At 36.5% G+C, this 13,981-nt stretch overlaps 1 protein-coding gene across 2 annotated transcripts in view; it reads right to left on the bottom strand.

Annotated features, from left to right (window-relative positions):
- STAT4 (signal transducer and activator of transcription 4) overlaps window positions 1-13,981 on the bottom strand; it is an 89,419-nt gene that overhangs the window by 31,251 nt on the left and 44,187 nt on the right. For both annotated transcript variants that reach the window (XM_028122532.2, XM_028122534.2), the window contains exons 4-6: window positions 5,705-5,803; window positions 3,318-3,410; window positions 2,367-2,445 (exon numbers count right to left, since the gene is read on the bottom strand). In XM_028122532.2, the coding sequence (XP_027978333.1) occupies window positions 2,367-2,445; window positions 3,318-3,410; window positions 5,705-5,803 (271 nt within the window). The remainder of the gene's footprint in view (window positions 1-2,366; window positions 2,446-3,317; window positions 3,411-5,704; window positions 5,804-13,981) is intronic.

Here is a 13,981-nt window from a genome sequence, read left to right as displayed (position 1 = left end):
ATGAATACTTAAAGTTGATGTTAGTGACAGAATGAGCATTTTTTATTCTTCCTAATGCTCATGAAGCACTAATTATAGTAATTGTCATATATTAAGTCCAAAATAATTTTATTGTTTAATGTATTATTTTACATCCTACTTCTTAAACTGGTGGTTCACATATGAGATTTCGGGTGAGACTGCTTCCTTTTCTTAAGATTTTATTTAATTATTTGACAGAGACAGACACAGCGAGAGAGGGAACACAGGCAGGGGGAGTGGGAGAGGGAGAAGCAGGCTTCCCGCGGAGCGGGGAGTCCGATGCGGGACTCGATCCCAGGACCTTGGGACCATGATCTGAGCCAAAGGCAGACACTTAACGACTGAGCCACCCGGCGCCCTGGGTGAGACTGCTTTCAGTGGACTGTAACGCTTGGTGAAATTGGCAGTTGTAAACATTTTTAGGATCACGGATCCCTCTGATAAACTCTGATCATCCCCATATTTGTGCCCTTTCTTTTGAAGGGAAAAACTGTACATGTAAGCAATTATGAACATTTTAAAGATTATTTATTTATTTATTTATTTAAGAGCGAGAGCAAGCAGGGGAAGGGACGGAGGGGAAGGGAGAGGGACAAGCAGACTCCGCTTTAAGTGCAGAGCCCAGTGCGGGGCTCGATCCCACGACCCTGAGATCATGATCTGAGCCGGTCACTTAACTGACTGAGCCACCCATGTGTCCCGCAACTACAAACATTTTAAATATTATTTCCTGGGAGTCAATACATCCTGAAGATGCCAGGAAACACATCACTCCTCACCTATGCCAAACAAGATTCCTATCCTAATATCTTCACTTTTAAATCTTTTTTTTTAAAGATTTTATTTATTTATTTGACAGAGAGAGAGACACACACACACACAGTGAGAGAGGAAACACAAGCAGGGGGAGTGGGAGAGGGAGAAGCAGTCTTCCCGCGGAGCAGGGAGCCCGATGCGGGGCTCGATCCCAGGACCCTGGGACCATGACCTGAGCCGAAGGCAGACGCTTAACGACTGAGCCACCCAGGCGCCCCTATATCTTCGCTTTTAAATCTGAGATGAAAGTTAAGTGCTTGGTCACAATCATCCATACTTCCTTCCAGATGAATTTTAAGTTAACATTTCAACAGTTAAAGATGCTTCTGTAAATAAAAGATTTCTATCCAATTTGTTTTTAAAAATTATTTAAAAATAATTTTAGAATTACAAGAGTTGCAAAAATAGTAGAGTTCCCATCTGCCCTTTATCAGCTTCCTCTAATATCTTACATCAGCATAGTACAGTTATCGAAGCCAGCAAATTAACATTGGTACAATCCTACTAACAATCCTGTTAATCTCGATCTAATTGGAATTTCTCTGATCCTCCCACTAATGGGAACACACTTCAAATGATCAATCCTGTTACTTGTAAATTTTAGACCCTGTAAATATTCTCATTCTTCCTTTCTATTTTTTAAAAAGACATCAAATTGTAAACAAACTCCATGTTTAATCACAAAGATATAGTCAAACAATTGCAGCGTCCTTACATTTTGACATTTATACAGTTATTGAAATGTTTTTGAAGATTTTTTATGATATGGGAAAATAACTTAAAACTTCAGAATGCAATACACAAACCTATGTAAAGGACCTCAATTTTGTTGCAAATAAATAGATATGTGTGTATTTGAATGCATGGGGAAAATGTTGTAAGGAGATATACTAACATTTTGACTGTTTATCTACAGATAGTGGAATTTTGTGATTTTTTATTTTTTTAATGCTTTTGTCTATTTTCCAAATTTCCTACAGTGAATCATATTCTACCTATAATTAAAAAAAATTTTTTTTTAAAGCAGGCTCCACACCAGTGTGGAGCTTGAACTCACGAACCTGAGATCAAGAGTCGTGGGCTTTATTGACTGAGCCAGCCAGATGCCTTACGTTTCTACTTATAATCTTAAAAAACATATTAAAAAACTCACCTAGGGATGACATTAGTAATTTCCTGATCATACCAGGCAACTATCATTACTTTTCTTAGTCATGATAATGATGTTTTGATTCTATAGGAGAATATTTTTAGTTTTTGGAGATGCATGCTAAAGTAGGAGTGATTTCTCATGAGCTTTATAATTTATTTTGAATTGGCTGGTAAAAAAAATATATAATATATATATATATGGAAAGAAAAGGAGGAAGCAAAATACTCCTCTCCTGTACTATCTCTTCAAAACAAAAACAAAAGCACTTCCCTTAAGGAGGTAGATCAATTTATCAGTTTTGTTAGTATGAAGAGGAAATCCCAGTCATGTTGTCTTTATGTCCCTAAGTAGGATTATAGACAAAATAAAAACTTACCCATTGTCTGAATTGTTTTATACCTGTAGTCAAATTCATCTTGAAGATCTTCTAAATATTTGGTGTCTTGTTCTGTCATCTTTTTACAAAAGAAAACATATTCACTCTATTGTTTTAATTAAGCATGTCAGTGAAACATCATCATCAGTATTTCAAAGTATGCTGTTTGGTGCTTCCGGCCTCCAGTCACATACTGGACTAAGTGTATAGAACCTACATTTCTAAAGAGCAATACCCATGAACGCTGAATAGCACTGGAAGAACCAGACTAAATCTGCTTTTCCATTTGCACTTCTTGATCGTTTGGAAATCTTTCAGCATCATGCCTCTTATTTCTCATTTAGTTCCAAATGATTCTAATGTCTTTTTTTTTTTTTTTTGCTGGAGAATATGGATACCTTTTCCCTTTTAGTTCCCCTGCATTAACGTACCAATTATCTTTTCACTTAAAGTCTCTATTCGAACCTGCTGTAGTTTATGGCAATTCAGTCTACATTTTTTTCCTCTCTCTACCTCTTAGAAAAATATCCATGTGTCCTGTGTTTCTGTTTTGAGATTTCACTTTGCTCTTCTCCAAACCTGGTAATGTCTGTCTGCTCATAATAGGTATTAAGTGCCAAGATCTGGGCTAAAGGCTTTTCTTATATTATCTCATATAGCCCTTCATAGCACTCCTGTGATGGTGGTCATCCTCACTTTTATAGATGAAGATGCAGAGATTTACAATGTGAAGGTTTAGAGGCATGGAGTGTGGTGGGGTAGGCCCAGTCTCCAGTAAATTGAAGCTGAAAGGTTTCCCCCCCAAGAAATCTTTTCTAATATAAACATAGTATGTGAGAGAGAGTTATTTTATTATCAAATTGCCCTGATTTCTGTAAGGACTAACTTTGGGCACAGTTAGATGTTTGGGGGCAATAGCTAGACTTGCTTGGTTTCTATGAGCTTACTCACCTGCACACTATTTTTAATGGCAGCCACTTTGTGCTCCACATTCCTCTGCCTTTCTGAAACTGAAGAACTTTGTAAGGATTTCTCCAGAGGTCCCTGGAAAAAGAATGTCTTGAAATTTCAATGATATGAATAAAACAAGTTTATGATAAGTGTAGTATATGTAGTATACTTTGAACTGAGGTTTGAATTCATAGGATATGGAATACTACACAGCCATTAAAAAGCATACTTTATTTAATGACATTTAAAGTAGCATTAAGTTGTTAAGAAGTAGAGCAAATTATAAAAACACCATGTATTTATGATCCCTCTTCCTTATATATATGTATGTATAAACAGATGGATATATGTATAGACATTTGTAAACTCAAGTACATAGGACTGGAAGGACACACACACCGAAACATCATCAATATGTAAGTGGAATCACACATGATTTTGTGGCTTAAACTTTTTTCCCTAATTTTCTATAACAGACCTACATTGCTTTTGAAATTCTCTAAAATGAATACATGTAATTTAAAAATGAGTATAGCGAAACTACATTGAATTGGACTTAAATTCAGAATTAGGGATGTTGACTCTGCTAGGATGAGACTTACTTTTACACTGGAACAGAGGGAGTTCACAAAAGAATATCTAAAAATGTTAGCCTAGTTAAATAGAAAGGTTAACCAACCTTTCCATGCACCATTTCTTGGTCATTCAAATAATCTAACATTGAGTGTTCCTTAGATATAAAGACACTGAATGTGTTCCTTAGATATCAAGCCACATAGATACCCAGTTAGAATGTCAGCAACCTTTGCCTTAGAGGTTGGCGAGGAGCTACGGTTAGAAAGGCTGATGACTTGACTAAGCAAATCAGTGGTGGAACCTCAAGTAGAACTAATGTGCTTGGCTACAAATCAAGTGTTCTTTCAACTACACCACATTCTTCAGATTGGAAAAATAGTTCTAAAATCCCTCCCTCCCTCCCTCTCTCTCTCTCTCCATATATATATATCTATATATATATATATAGATAGATATATATATGCTTCCATATATTTGTATATTGGTTTGAAGGTTTGAAATTTTTGTGGTAGTATGGGGTACTGGCAGATTGTTTGTAGTTTCTAATTTGACTGATACCTGACATTTGAAGACAACACCCACACCCACACCCCCCCCAACACACACTAAAATGACTGCAGATGAGAGGGATATAGAAAAGGATAGCTGAGAATATATGTGAGAATATCATATATTAGAAGTAATAGCATCTTAATTTTTACCCAAAATGCACTGAATCAAACTATATTTACTTTAGAAGCACTATACTTTAGATTTTAAATCAAATAAAAATATTATCCTTTATCTAAAGAAGAAGAGCAAATTGTTAAAATTTCATATTTTTCCAAAAACAACCATAACACGACAATAACTAAGTCTAAGCAATTTTTTTAAAAGATTTTATTTATTTATTTGAGAGAGAGAGAATGAGACATAGAGAGCACGAGAGGGAAGAGGGTCAGAGGGAGAAGCAGACTCCCTGCTGAGCAGGGAGCCCGACGTGGGACTCGATCCCGGGACTCCAGGATCATGACCTGAGCCGAAGGCAGTCACTTAACCAGCTGAGCCACCCAGGCGCCCTAAGTCTAAACATTTTTAACAGCTCAAAAAAAGATACTTTCCTCAATGTTTAGAAATAAATATAGTGGTGTGATTTACTAAATTATGGAGGACATCATCTGGAAATTGATTACTTACATACTCTTTCCTTTTATAAGGATTAACTGAAAAAGTATTCCCAAGGACTTCATTGATCCCTCTATTTGTCTTTGATGGGGGCTCTGAATTCACTGAGAATAGTGTGATAAAATATAATCTAAAATACAGCAGGGCAAAGTACATTAAAACAATCAACAAGCAAGTATTTATGGAGTTTCCATAAGATAAAATGTTGTGTGTGTAGTTTTGTACTGGTGGGGGTAGGAAATCGGGAGCCATAGAAGGTTTTGACAAAGATCAATCCCTGAGGATAATCATGCTGAAGGAAGCAAAGTCCAAATGGTAGTTAGGAATTCAGCTAGGAGGCACTTAACTATATTCCTCAACTGATATTGTAAGACCATGGACCAGAGTGTGACCAATGGAAACAGAAAAGAATGTATAGAGAGGAGTCAAGAAACAAACTCTAGAAAGCCTTGGTAATTATCTCAGTATGAAGGCAGAGAAAAGGAATTACTCGAAGATGATCCTAAGATCTTGATTCCAAGTGATTGGAAGGATAGTGGCACCATTAACACAGGTAGAAGGAGCTGGTGGGGAAGAAGATGAGAATTTCTGCTTCAGAAAAATGGAGTTCCAAGTGATAACAAGACCACAAGTTCAGAAAATATTACCTGAATGGGCATGTTGGCTGCAGCCAATATTCTCCTCTCTTCCCTTAAACAATTCGAAATAACCACAGCTACGTGCATTGGATTTCCATGAAATTTTCCCTGGAAAAAAAGTGAGCAAAAACAAACATAAAAGCTTAAATATATACATCATATGAAAACATCACTACTTGTAAATCAAAAATAATCTCTCAATAAATATATGAAACTATTTGGGATTTGTTTCATCAATCTATTCTAAAGCCACAGAAACTTGTATTGTGAAATTTCTATGGAGCATATTGCTCTCTCTTCAAAAATCATTTTTAATAATTAAAAATAATTCTTGAGCACCCCTTAGGAAAGGCCCTGAACACACACTCGGGAGGATCCATTTATTTTAGGCTTAGGATAGGTTTTAGGTAAAAGAGTTACTTCTTTGTAAATGATTATGCACCGGGGTGGTCCCAGCTGTTCGCCTGTTCACTCTGTGCTCCATGGTAAGCTTAAAGCATTCTTTGGTCCCTGTTTGCTGTTGTTCATGTTGACTAGTTTATAACTATACGAATTTACTAGAGGGAGACTATCACACATTTCAGCAACAATATTTTTATCACACCTAAGCATACACATTTTTTACTACCTGGGCTAATGGTGCAGAACTTGGAACTGGCAGCCTTCGGGTTTAATTCAGCCGCTCGGTACGCCGTGTGAGTTAAATATTGTAATCCCTTCAGGAGGAGCATGTACGACTCACAGCTGCCATTGTGCCCACCACTGAGAAACCCAGGCACTAATAATTTACCTTACCTGCCAAGACCCTGTAGGAGTTTCAGTTGTCTTGGTTTATAGGACTAATCCCCAAAACACCATAATTTTAGTCAATAGTGTTAAACGTCTTTGTTAATAGACCTTTTCCAAGCCAGGGTTAACAGGAAGCTTCATAAATGTAGACAAATACATTTATTTAGTTTCCCTCTACCCTCCTCTCTGAAGGACGTGCTAATTATCTATGAAATTGTCAAATGGGTCAATAAGAGAAAAAAATAAAATAACAATCCATAAAGTGGAAAATTAACAATTAATCAAAAGGAAGATTATACAGATTGACAAACCAAAGGGTCTTTCAAGGGACGAAATGAGGTTGTAAACATTTTTATGACCTTCACTGCTGCCACAGTTTTATTAGATGATGCACATTAATTAGGACTTCTATTTGTAAAACGAGGGTAAACAACAAGTTTCTGAGTTCCTGCTCTTCCATATTCTACAGGCTTCAAAACTTTTTCCCTTTTAAATCAGAAAGCTCCAAAGAAAAAAATAAAAATGAATTGACAGAAGCTCATAAGGTAAAGAAATGAAAATGATCTTTTTTATTAAGCAGAGATACCAAATTTCCCATTTCTGCATGCTGACAATTTCAGATTCTCTCTAGTTAGAATTTGTTCCTGTTGATTGTTAATTTTCCTATCTACTGATGTTTTCCATAAACCTTCCATTCAACTTCCCAAGAAAAAACAATGTTTTCTCATTTTGCCTTTATTTTGCAAATATTCCATTGTTAATAAATGGCTTCTTCTGGGGCTCCTTTGGAGGCTCTGTTACTTAAGTAAATTTGAAAACTCCTCTTCCAGTCCAAGATCTGGAGTTCCTCTAAGACCCTGAGAATCACCCTTATTTGTCCTTGTTTTTCTCACCATTATAGGAGCTTTTCCATGATCATTCAGATATTATCTTTCTACATTTCTCAGCTCCATTGTGCACATTTTCCTTTTCCTTTCCTACTTGCAGTTTACCTTCCCTTTCAGATAAGTTTCCCCTTATGTCTTAGAAGGTTAAACTATTCATTTTTCTCCCTTGTTCAGAGCACAGGATCACCACCATGTCCATCTAGGCTATCTTTTCACTTTCCTTTTGCATTTTTCCTAACTTAGTCCCTCCCTTAAACGTATGAGACAAAAACTTCTTATGGAAAATTGATCATTATAGACTCAAAACCAAATTAGTGCTTTTAATTTTTGTAAATATCAAAGATGTACTCACGTTCACCTTTCAGTTACCCATGTATATGGACCTCAAAAAAAAAAAAAAGCAACCAAAACCAAAACCAAACCAAACCAAAACAAAACAAAAAAAACACCCCTGAGCGTGTGTTGGTGGGAGGAAGAGAACACCAGAGAGAAAAAAACTGCACATTTTCTGTTGTCTCTCTTGTCTCACGCATGTATAGTGCATATATCTTCTGCTCCGTGGCTTGACTTTTCCCAAGTGGCAATGAATAGAAGTTTCTATTTTAGTGAAGTCAAACTTATTAATTCTTCTCTTTATGGCTAGTGCTTTTTACGACTTATGAAATGTTTCCTAACCTCCAGTCATGGCGGTTTTTTCCCTCTGTTAAGTCTTTATAGTGTTGTCTTTCATTGTAATTCAGTTGGAGCTTGCTAATAATGAGAGGTCTTTTTCACATTTTTCTATACGGATACTCAGTTCTGACAAAATTTCTTGAACATTCTGTTTTTTCACCATGCTCTGCTGGGCCAACACTTTCATAAGTCAAGATCCACATGTGGATGGGTTTGCTTCTGAACTCTATTCCATCTTAGAATTCTATCTCTGTTTTGTCACAGCCTATCTTAGTTACTAGAGCTTTATAACAAACTTTGATGTCAAGTAGGTTTCTTTGCATTTCCATGTAAATTTTAGAACCAGCTCGTCAACCTGTGCACATACATATAACCATGTTGAGAATTTGAATGGCACTATATCTTTAGATACATTTGGGAGATTGACATCTTTATAATTGTATTCTAATCCATTTATTGGGGTCTTCTTTAATGTTTCTCTATTAAGCATTATAATTATCTATGGGAATCTTACACATTTTTTGTTAGGTTTATTTCCATATAATTGGTATTTTGATAACAGAATAAATAGTATCTTTCTTTCCTAATTGTTTTTGCTGGCATGTAGAAATATATTTGACTTCCATATACTGATTTTGAAGCTAGCAACTTTGCTAAACCCTTATTGACTCTAATAATGTGTTTTTAATATCTCAACAATTCTAACAATTTATCTGTAGACTCTCTTGGATTTTCCACATATATAAATCATATCTTGTGTGAATATTGATAACATTTTTTCCCTTTTCTAACATCTAACTTCCATCAGAATTTTACCTTCATCCTAAGTTTTACTTAGAAATGTATTGGTTAATTTCCAAACATGGGGGTTTTCTACTTCTCTGGTTTTTTAACTGATTTTTTAAAAGGATTTTATTTGTTTATTTTATTTTAGAGAAAGAGAGTGAGCTCTCGAGTGGGGCATTAGGGGCGGAGGGAAAGGGAGAGAGAGAGAGAATCTTAAGCAGGCTCCACGCCAACCCTGAGATCGTGACCTGAGACAAAACCAAGAGTCAGATGCTTAACCAACTGAGCCACCCAGGCGCTCCTTAACTGATTTTTTTTATAGATTTAAAAATTCTAATCAGAGTAGATTTTCTGAGTGACCTCAACCACTTAAAATTTGCTGAGACTTGCTCTGTGGCCCGGCAGATGCACCTCTCGTAAGCTTGTGGAGAATGCGAAGTCTGCAGTTGTTCATTGCAAATGTCTTAACCAGGCTCATTAACCCAAGTTTGTTCATTGTTTTCTTCAAATTTCTGCATCCTTGTGGATTTTATTTCCTGGTTAATTTTATCAATTATTGAAAGAGGTATGTAAAAATCTATTCTGTGGCTTTTTGTCCTTGTGGTGCTGTCACACACATTCAGACTTACACATTACTAGTGAGTCAAACCTCCCATTTCTGTGAACTGAACTTTAATGATGCTTTTAGCTTTGAAGCAAAAATATAAACTATGACATAATGCTTTTTATCACTTGGAATTTTTATTTTGTACTTACTGAAAGGACTAGGTTTATTTCTATGGAGATATAAATATTTAAAATCACATAGCAGTACTGTGCATATATAAAAAGGGTAAATACATGTGAAGTAAATTGGTAATGTATTCCTAAAACTTCTTCATACACTTAGAATTCAAATTTTCTGAATCTCTTTTCAACATGGACTCACTGGAATTCATATTTTTCCATAAAATAATGTCCTCTGGGACATCAAAAATATCCATGAGGCAGCATTTCCTTAAAGTGTTCACAACTACTGTCTCCAGCCTGTAAGTTTTGATGCTGACGCTTTCTTGATCTTACCAGAAGTTCTTAATAGAAAATCTTCAGACAAGAACCAGGACTCACACTCCTTCTGCAAGCAGTCCTTAAATGGTTTGTTGACAGAAATATTGAGGGATTGTAGTGGCCTAGTCATGCCATCATGATTAACAACCATATCACTATGCTTTTAGATGAAATTATTTAACTGCTCAGAGACATGTCCGTAAAATCACTGAAGACTAGAAAATACAGTAGGTTCCTGGATGTCTATTCCAGAAGACTTCTAACCAGCCCTTTATCAGCTCAACCATTAACCATACTCTTTGGATCTACTCCCAATAATATTTTAAAAGAAATTCTTCTTAGACATTGTTTAAATTAAATTAAATATGGCAGTAACTTCAGCAATTGGCAGGTATAAGATTACAGTGACACACTGCTTGTCATAACTCAAACTCATATTCTTAATCCCTTTAAAGATCCTTTTGCATTGACAGTGTAATTTTAAGTCTCCTCAAAGAAAACAAATTCTCACACCAGGCATTACCTATTTGATTAAACACATACTGAACTTCTTCCTCAATGGCATCATGCTGGAAGTTAAGTGTATTCTGTTCCAAATCAGCAGGAAGTTTCTGATAAATGGATATCATACATCTTCAAGATAGTTCCTTGCAATGCATGATTCATTTACTCTAGCTTCCTATCACACTGAGATTGCATTCACCTATTGTGAGGAATTTGGCAATTTCTCTTGACACTGTTGCTTTGTGTATGATAGGCAATCCTTTTGCATGAATCTCAATAACAAAATATAACATGACTTCTTCTGCCTATGTGCATCTTTCTTCCTTTCTTGCATCCTATAAAGCACTTTACTGTTACTTTCCATGAAAATATGGAATTTAGGATCATCCATCCAGTGACAAATAATTTGCTTAACAAATATCAAATTTATACCCTGCTGATTTGTTCCCACCCCATTATGCATACATGATAGCTATTTGTTTCAATCCTAAAGCAGTATTATACTGATGACACTTTAAACAGCAATTAAACTCAACATATGCTACGCCAACAGTGCACATCATTCAACTGAAGTGACAACAACACGAAGAGCTGTGACCCAATTTCACATCACAGGCAATGACAATGACATTGTGTTTGCCACCTGACAACAATAAGTAAGAGATGTTATTGATTATAAGATGCATTTTCATTTCAGAGATTAAAATGCTGAAAAAAAGGTGTCTTAGAATTAATTAAGTATGCTGTTTTATTCTTGTTTCTGCTTTATGCTAAATTCTTTGGCTTTCCTTCAAATTCCTCTTCTCTTGCCCTTCCATCTAATTTCTAATTTTGACTCATCACTAAAGAGGGACTAGTTCATCTGCTTTTTTTTCTCCCAAAAGGTACAAGGAGTACCAGAATCAGAGGTAAAGGATATGAGAAGTCTTGCTTAAAATAATCTCCTTCATTCAGGTGGCACAGAATCAGATTTCACAACTAGACATTCACTCCTTTGAGTTCTTTCTCCAAGGATCTCCTTTAAAATGCAAACACAGGAGGAAGAGTTAACACTCTATTTAGTTAATTTCCTCTGCATTGTGCAAGAATGATGGGAGGTTGTTTTCTGGCTGCAGTGACTTGGCAACTGCAGGATGAAAGCAGTGGGTCCCAGGACAAATACAGGGAGAAGTTTCGGGGGCGCCCTGAATGAGGGAGGCAGTAGTAATCAATGGGGATGTGGGATTCTGCAGAAACACGTAACAAACAACTGTCTGAGCTTGGGTTCCTCCAGAAGCTGATCCTGAAATATGAATTCCAGTCCAAAAAACACAGTTATGGGAGGGAGGGTAACTGAGACAAAGAAAATAAGGCATCGGAAAAGGGGCTGTCATCAAGTCATTGGCTAAGATGGGCTGGGAGCCAGTGAAGAACATGTGACAGAGCTATCTACACAAGGGTTGCGGGGAAATGGGGTATTTTTATACCAACTCTTGTCTTCATTAGCCCTGAAGCAAAAGAAATGTAGATGCTGGGACTGCACCACATTGAACTAAAATGATGAGGCCCAAGGGGATATGGGCAGGGTACCGCCCGCCTCTGCGATACCAGCTCTTCTCCCAATCTCAATGGTAGACATTTTGACTTCTCATTGGTTTTAACTACCTACAACCACATTATGCTCAAACGTTGACATTTCTTTTTGTTATGTTAATCACCATACATTACATCATTAGTTTTTGATGTAGTGTTCCATGATTCATTGTTTGCATATAACACCCAGTGCTCCATGCAGTACGTGCCCTCTTTAATACCCATCACCAGGCTAACCCATCCCCCTCCCCCACTCCCCTCTAGAACCCTCTGTTTTTCAGAGTCCATAGTCTCTCATGGTTCTCCTCCCCCTCCGATTTCCCCCCCTTCATTCTTCCCCTCCTGCTATCTTCTTCTTCTTTTTATTTTAACATATAATGTATTATTTGTTTCAGAGGTACAGGTCTGTTATGGTATCTCTGGGATATGAAGCAGTTGTTTCCAATTACGGAGTAAAATGTTTTCATTCACATTTTTATTGGCAATCTGCAATCTACTGCACATTTCTGGTTGCCAGTTAGCTCTCTTCCCTTTTATCATCCCATATACTGCTGTTAAATCATTTTTATCCTTGCCCCATACCAGTGCCAAACACACTGGCCAATTTTTACTTGACAATATGCTCTCAGCTCCAGCCTTTTACTATTTCCTTCCCTTTATTCTGAGCACATGATTTTTCCAAATGGCTTCTACCTAGTATTTCCTCACTAGAATCATAAGAACATGTCTATGGTGGAAAAAACCCCACCAATTTGAACAAAAGCTGATCTAGTTGTCTTAAGGCTGATCTAGATGTAGAAGGATCACTCTAATAGATTTAAAAAGCAATTATCTTTCATGATAATTAAAACCACCATGAGATACCACAACACATCTGTTGGAAAGGTTAAATCCAAAACACACTACACCAAATACAGATGAGGATATGGTACAACAGGAACTTTCAAAATGGTATAGCCACTTTGGAAGATAGTTTGGCAGTTTCCGACAAAGTTAAACATACTCCTACCATAAAATCCAGCAATCATGCTCCTAGGTATTTACCCAAATGAATTAAAAACCTATGCTCACACCAAAACCAGCATCCAAATGTTTATATCAACTTTATTCATAACTATCAAAACTTAGAAGCAACCAAGATATCCTTCAATGGGTGAACGGATAAACAAACTGGTACATCTATATGATAGAATATTATTCAGTGATAAAATGAAATGAGCTATCATGCTACACAAAGAGGAAACTTAAAACCATTGTTAAATGAAATAAGCCAACATAAAAAGGCTATGTACTTTACGGCAAAACTATGGAGACAGTAAAAGGATCAGCGGTTGCCAGGAGTTGGGGGGCAGGGAGGGAGGGAAGGATGAATAGGTGGAGCAGAGGGGATTTTAGGGCAGAGAAACTTTTCTATATGAGACTGTAATCGTGGATATATGACTGCAAATAAGACCCACAGAACTGTGTAACACAAAGAGTGAATTCTGACGTAAACTATAGACTTTAATAACGATGTATTTTTTATTCATCAGTGGTTATAAATGCACCACCCTGAATGCAAGATATTAATGACGGGGGAAACTCTCTGGCAGGGGTGAGGGGAGGCTAAGGGAGTAGATGGGAACTTTCTGTACTTTCCACTCAGTTTTTCTGTAAACTTAAGACCACTCTAAAAAATCAAGCTTATTTTTTAAATCATCTTATTGAAGTCACAGTTCTTGCATATCCTCATGCTATTTCTCTTGGCAGGAATGAACAAATTCAAATGAACAGAGTTGCCTGCCTTTCTTGCTCAGTTAGTTTTAAATCCTCTCATCACCACGAAGATTATCTTGGATAAAAAGGAAGTGAGGTATAGAGTCTCCATGGATAGAAATGATTAATGCCTTATTTCTGTTTATGCTGATAATACATCCATCTTAAAACAAACTAGCTAGAAATTAGCTGCAGGTATATATAGCTTGTCTTAGCTTATTTTTTCAATGAAAAGAAAACACTTCTTAAAGGAATCAAGACGTTTTCTGTAAAT

This window comes from Eumetopias jubatus, unplaced genomic scaffold (assembly GCF_037043125.1).
Source record: "Eumetopias jubatus isolate StellerSeaLion01/CBP00866 unplaced genomic scaffold, mEumJub1_p1.0 scaffold_3, whole genome shotgun sequence".
Classification (NCBI taxonomy): domain Eukaryota; kingdom Metazoa; phylum Chordata; class Mammalia; order Carnivora; family Otariidae; genus Eumetopias; species Eumetopias jubatus.
Note: the sequence above shows the minus strand (reverse complement) of the source record. Positions and strands in the feature narration are given on the sequence as shown.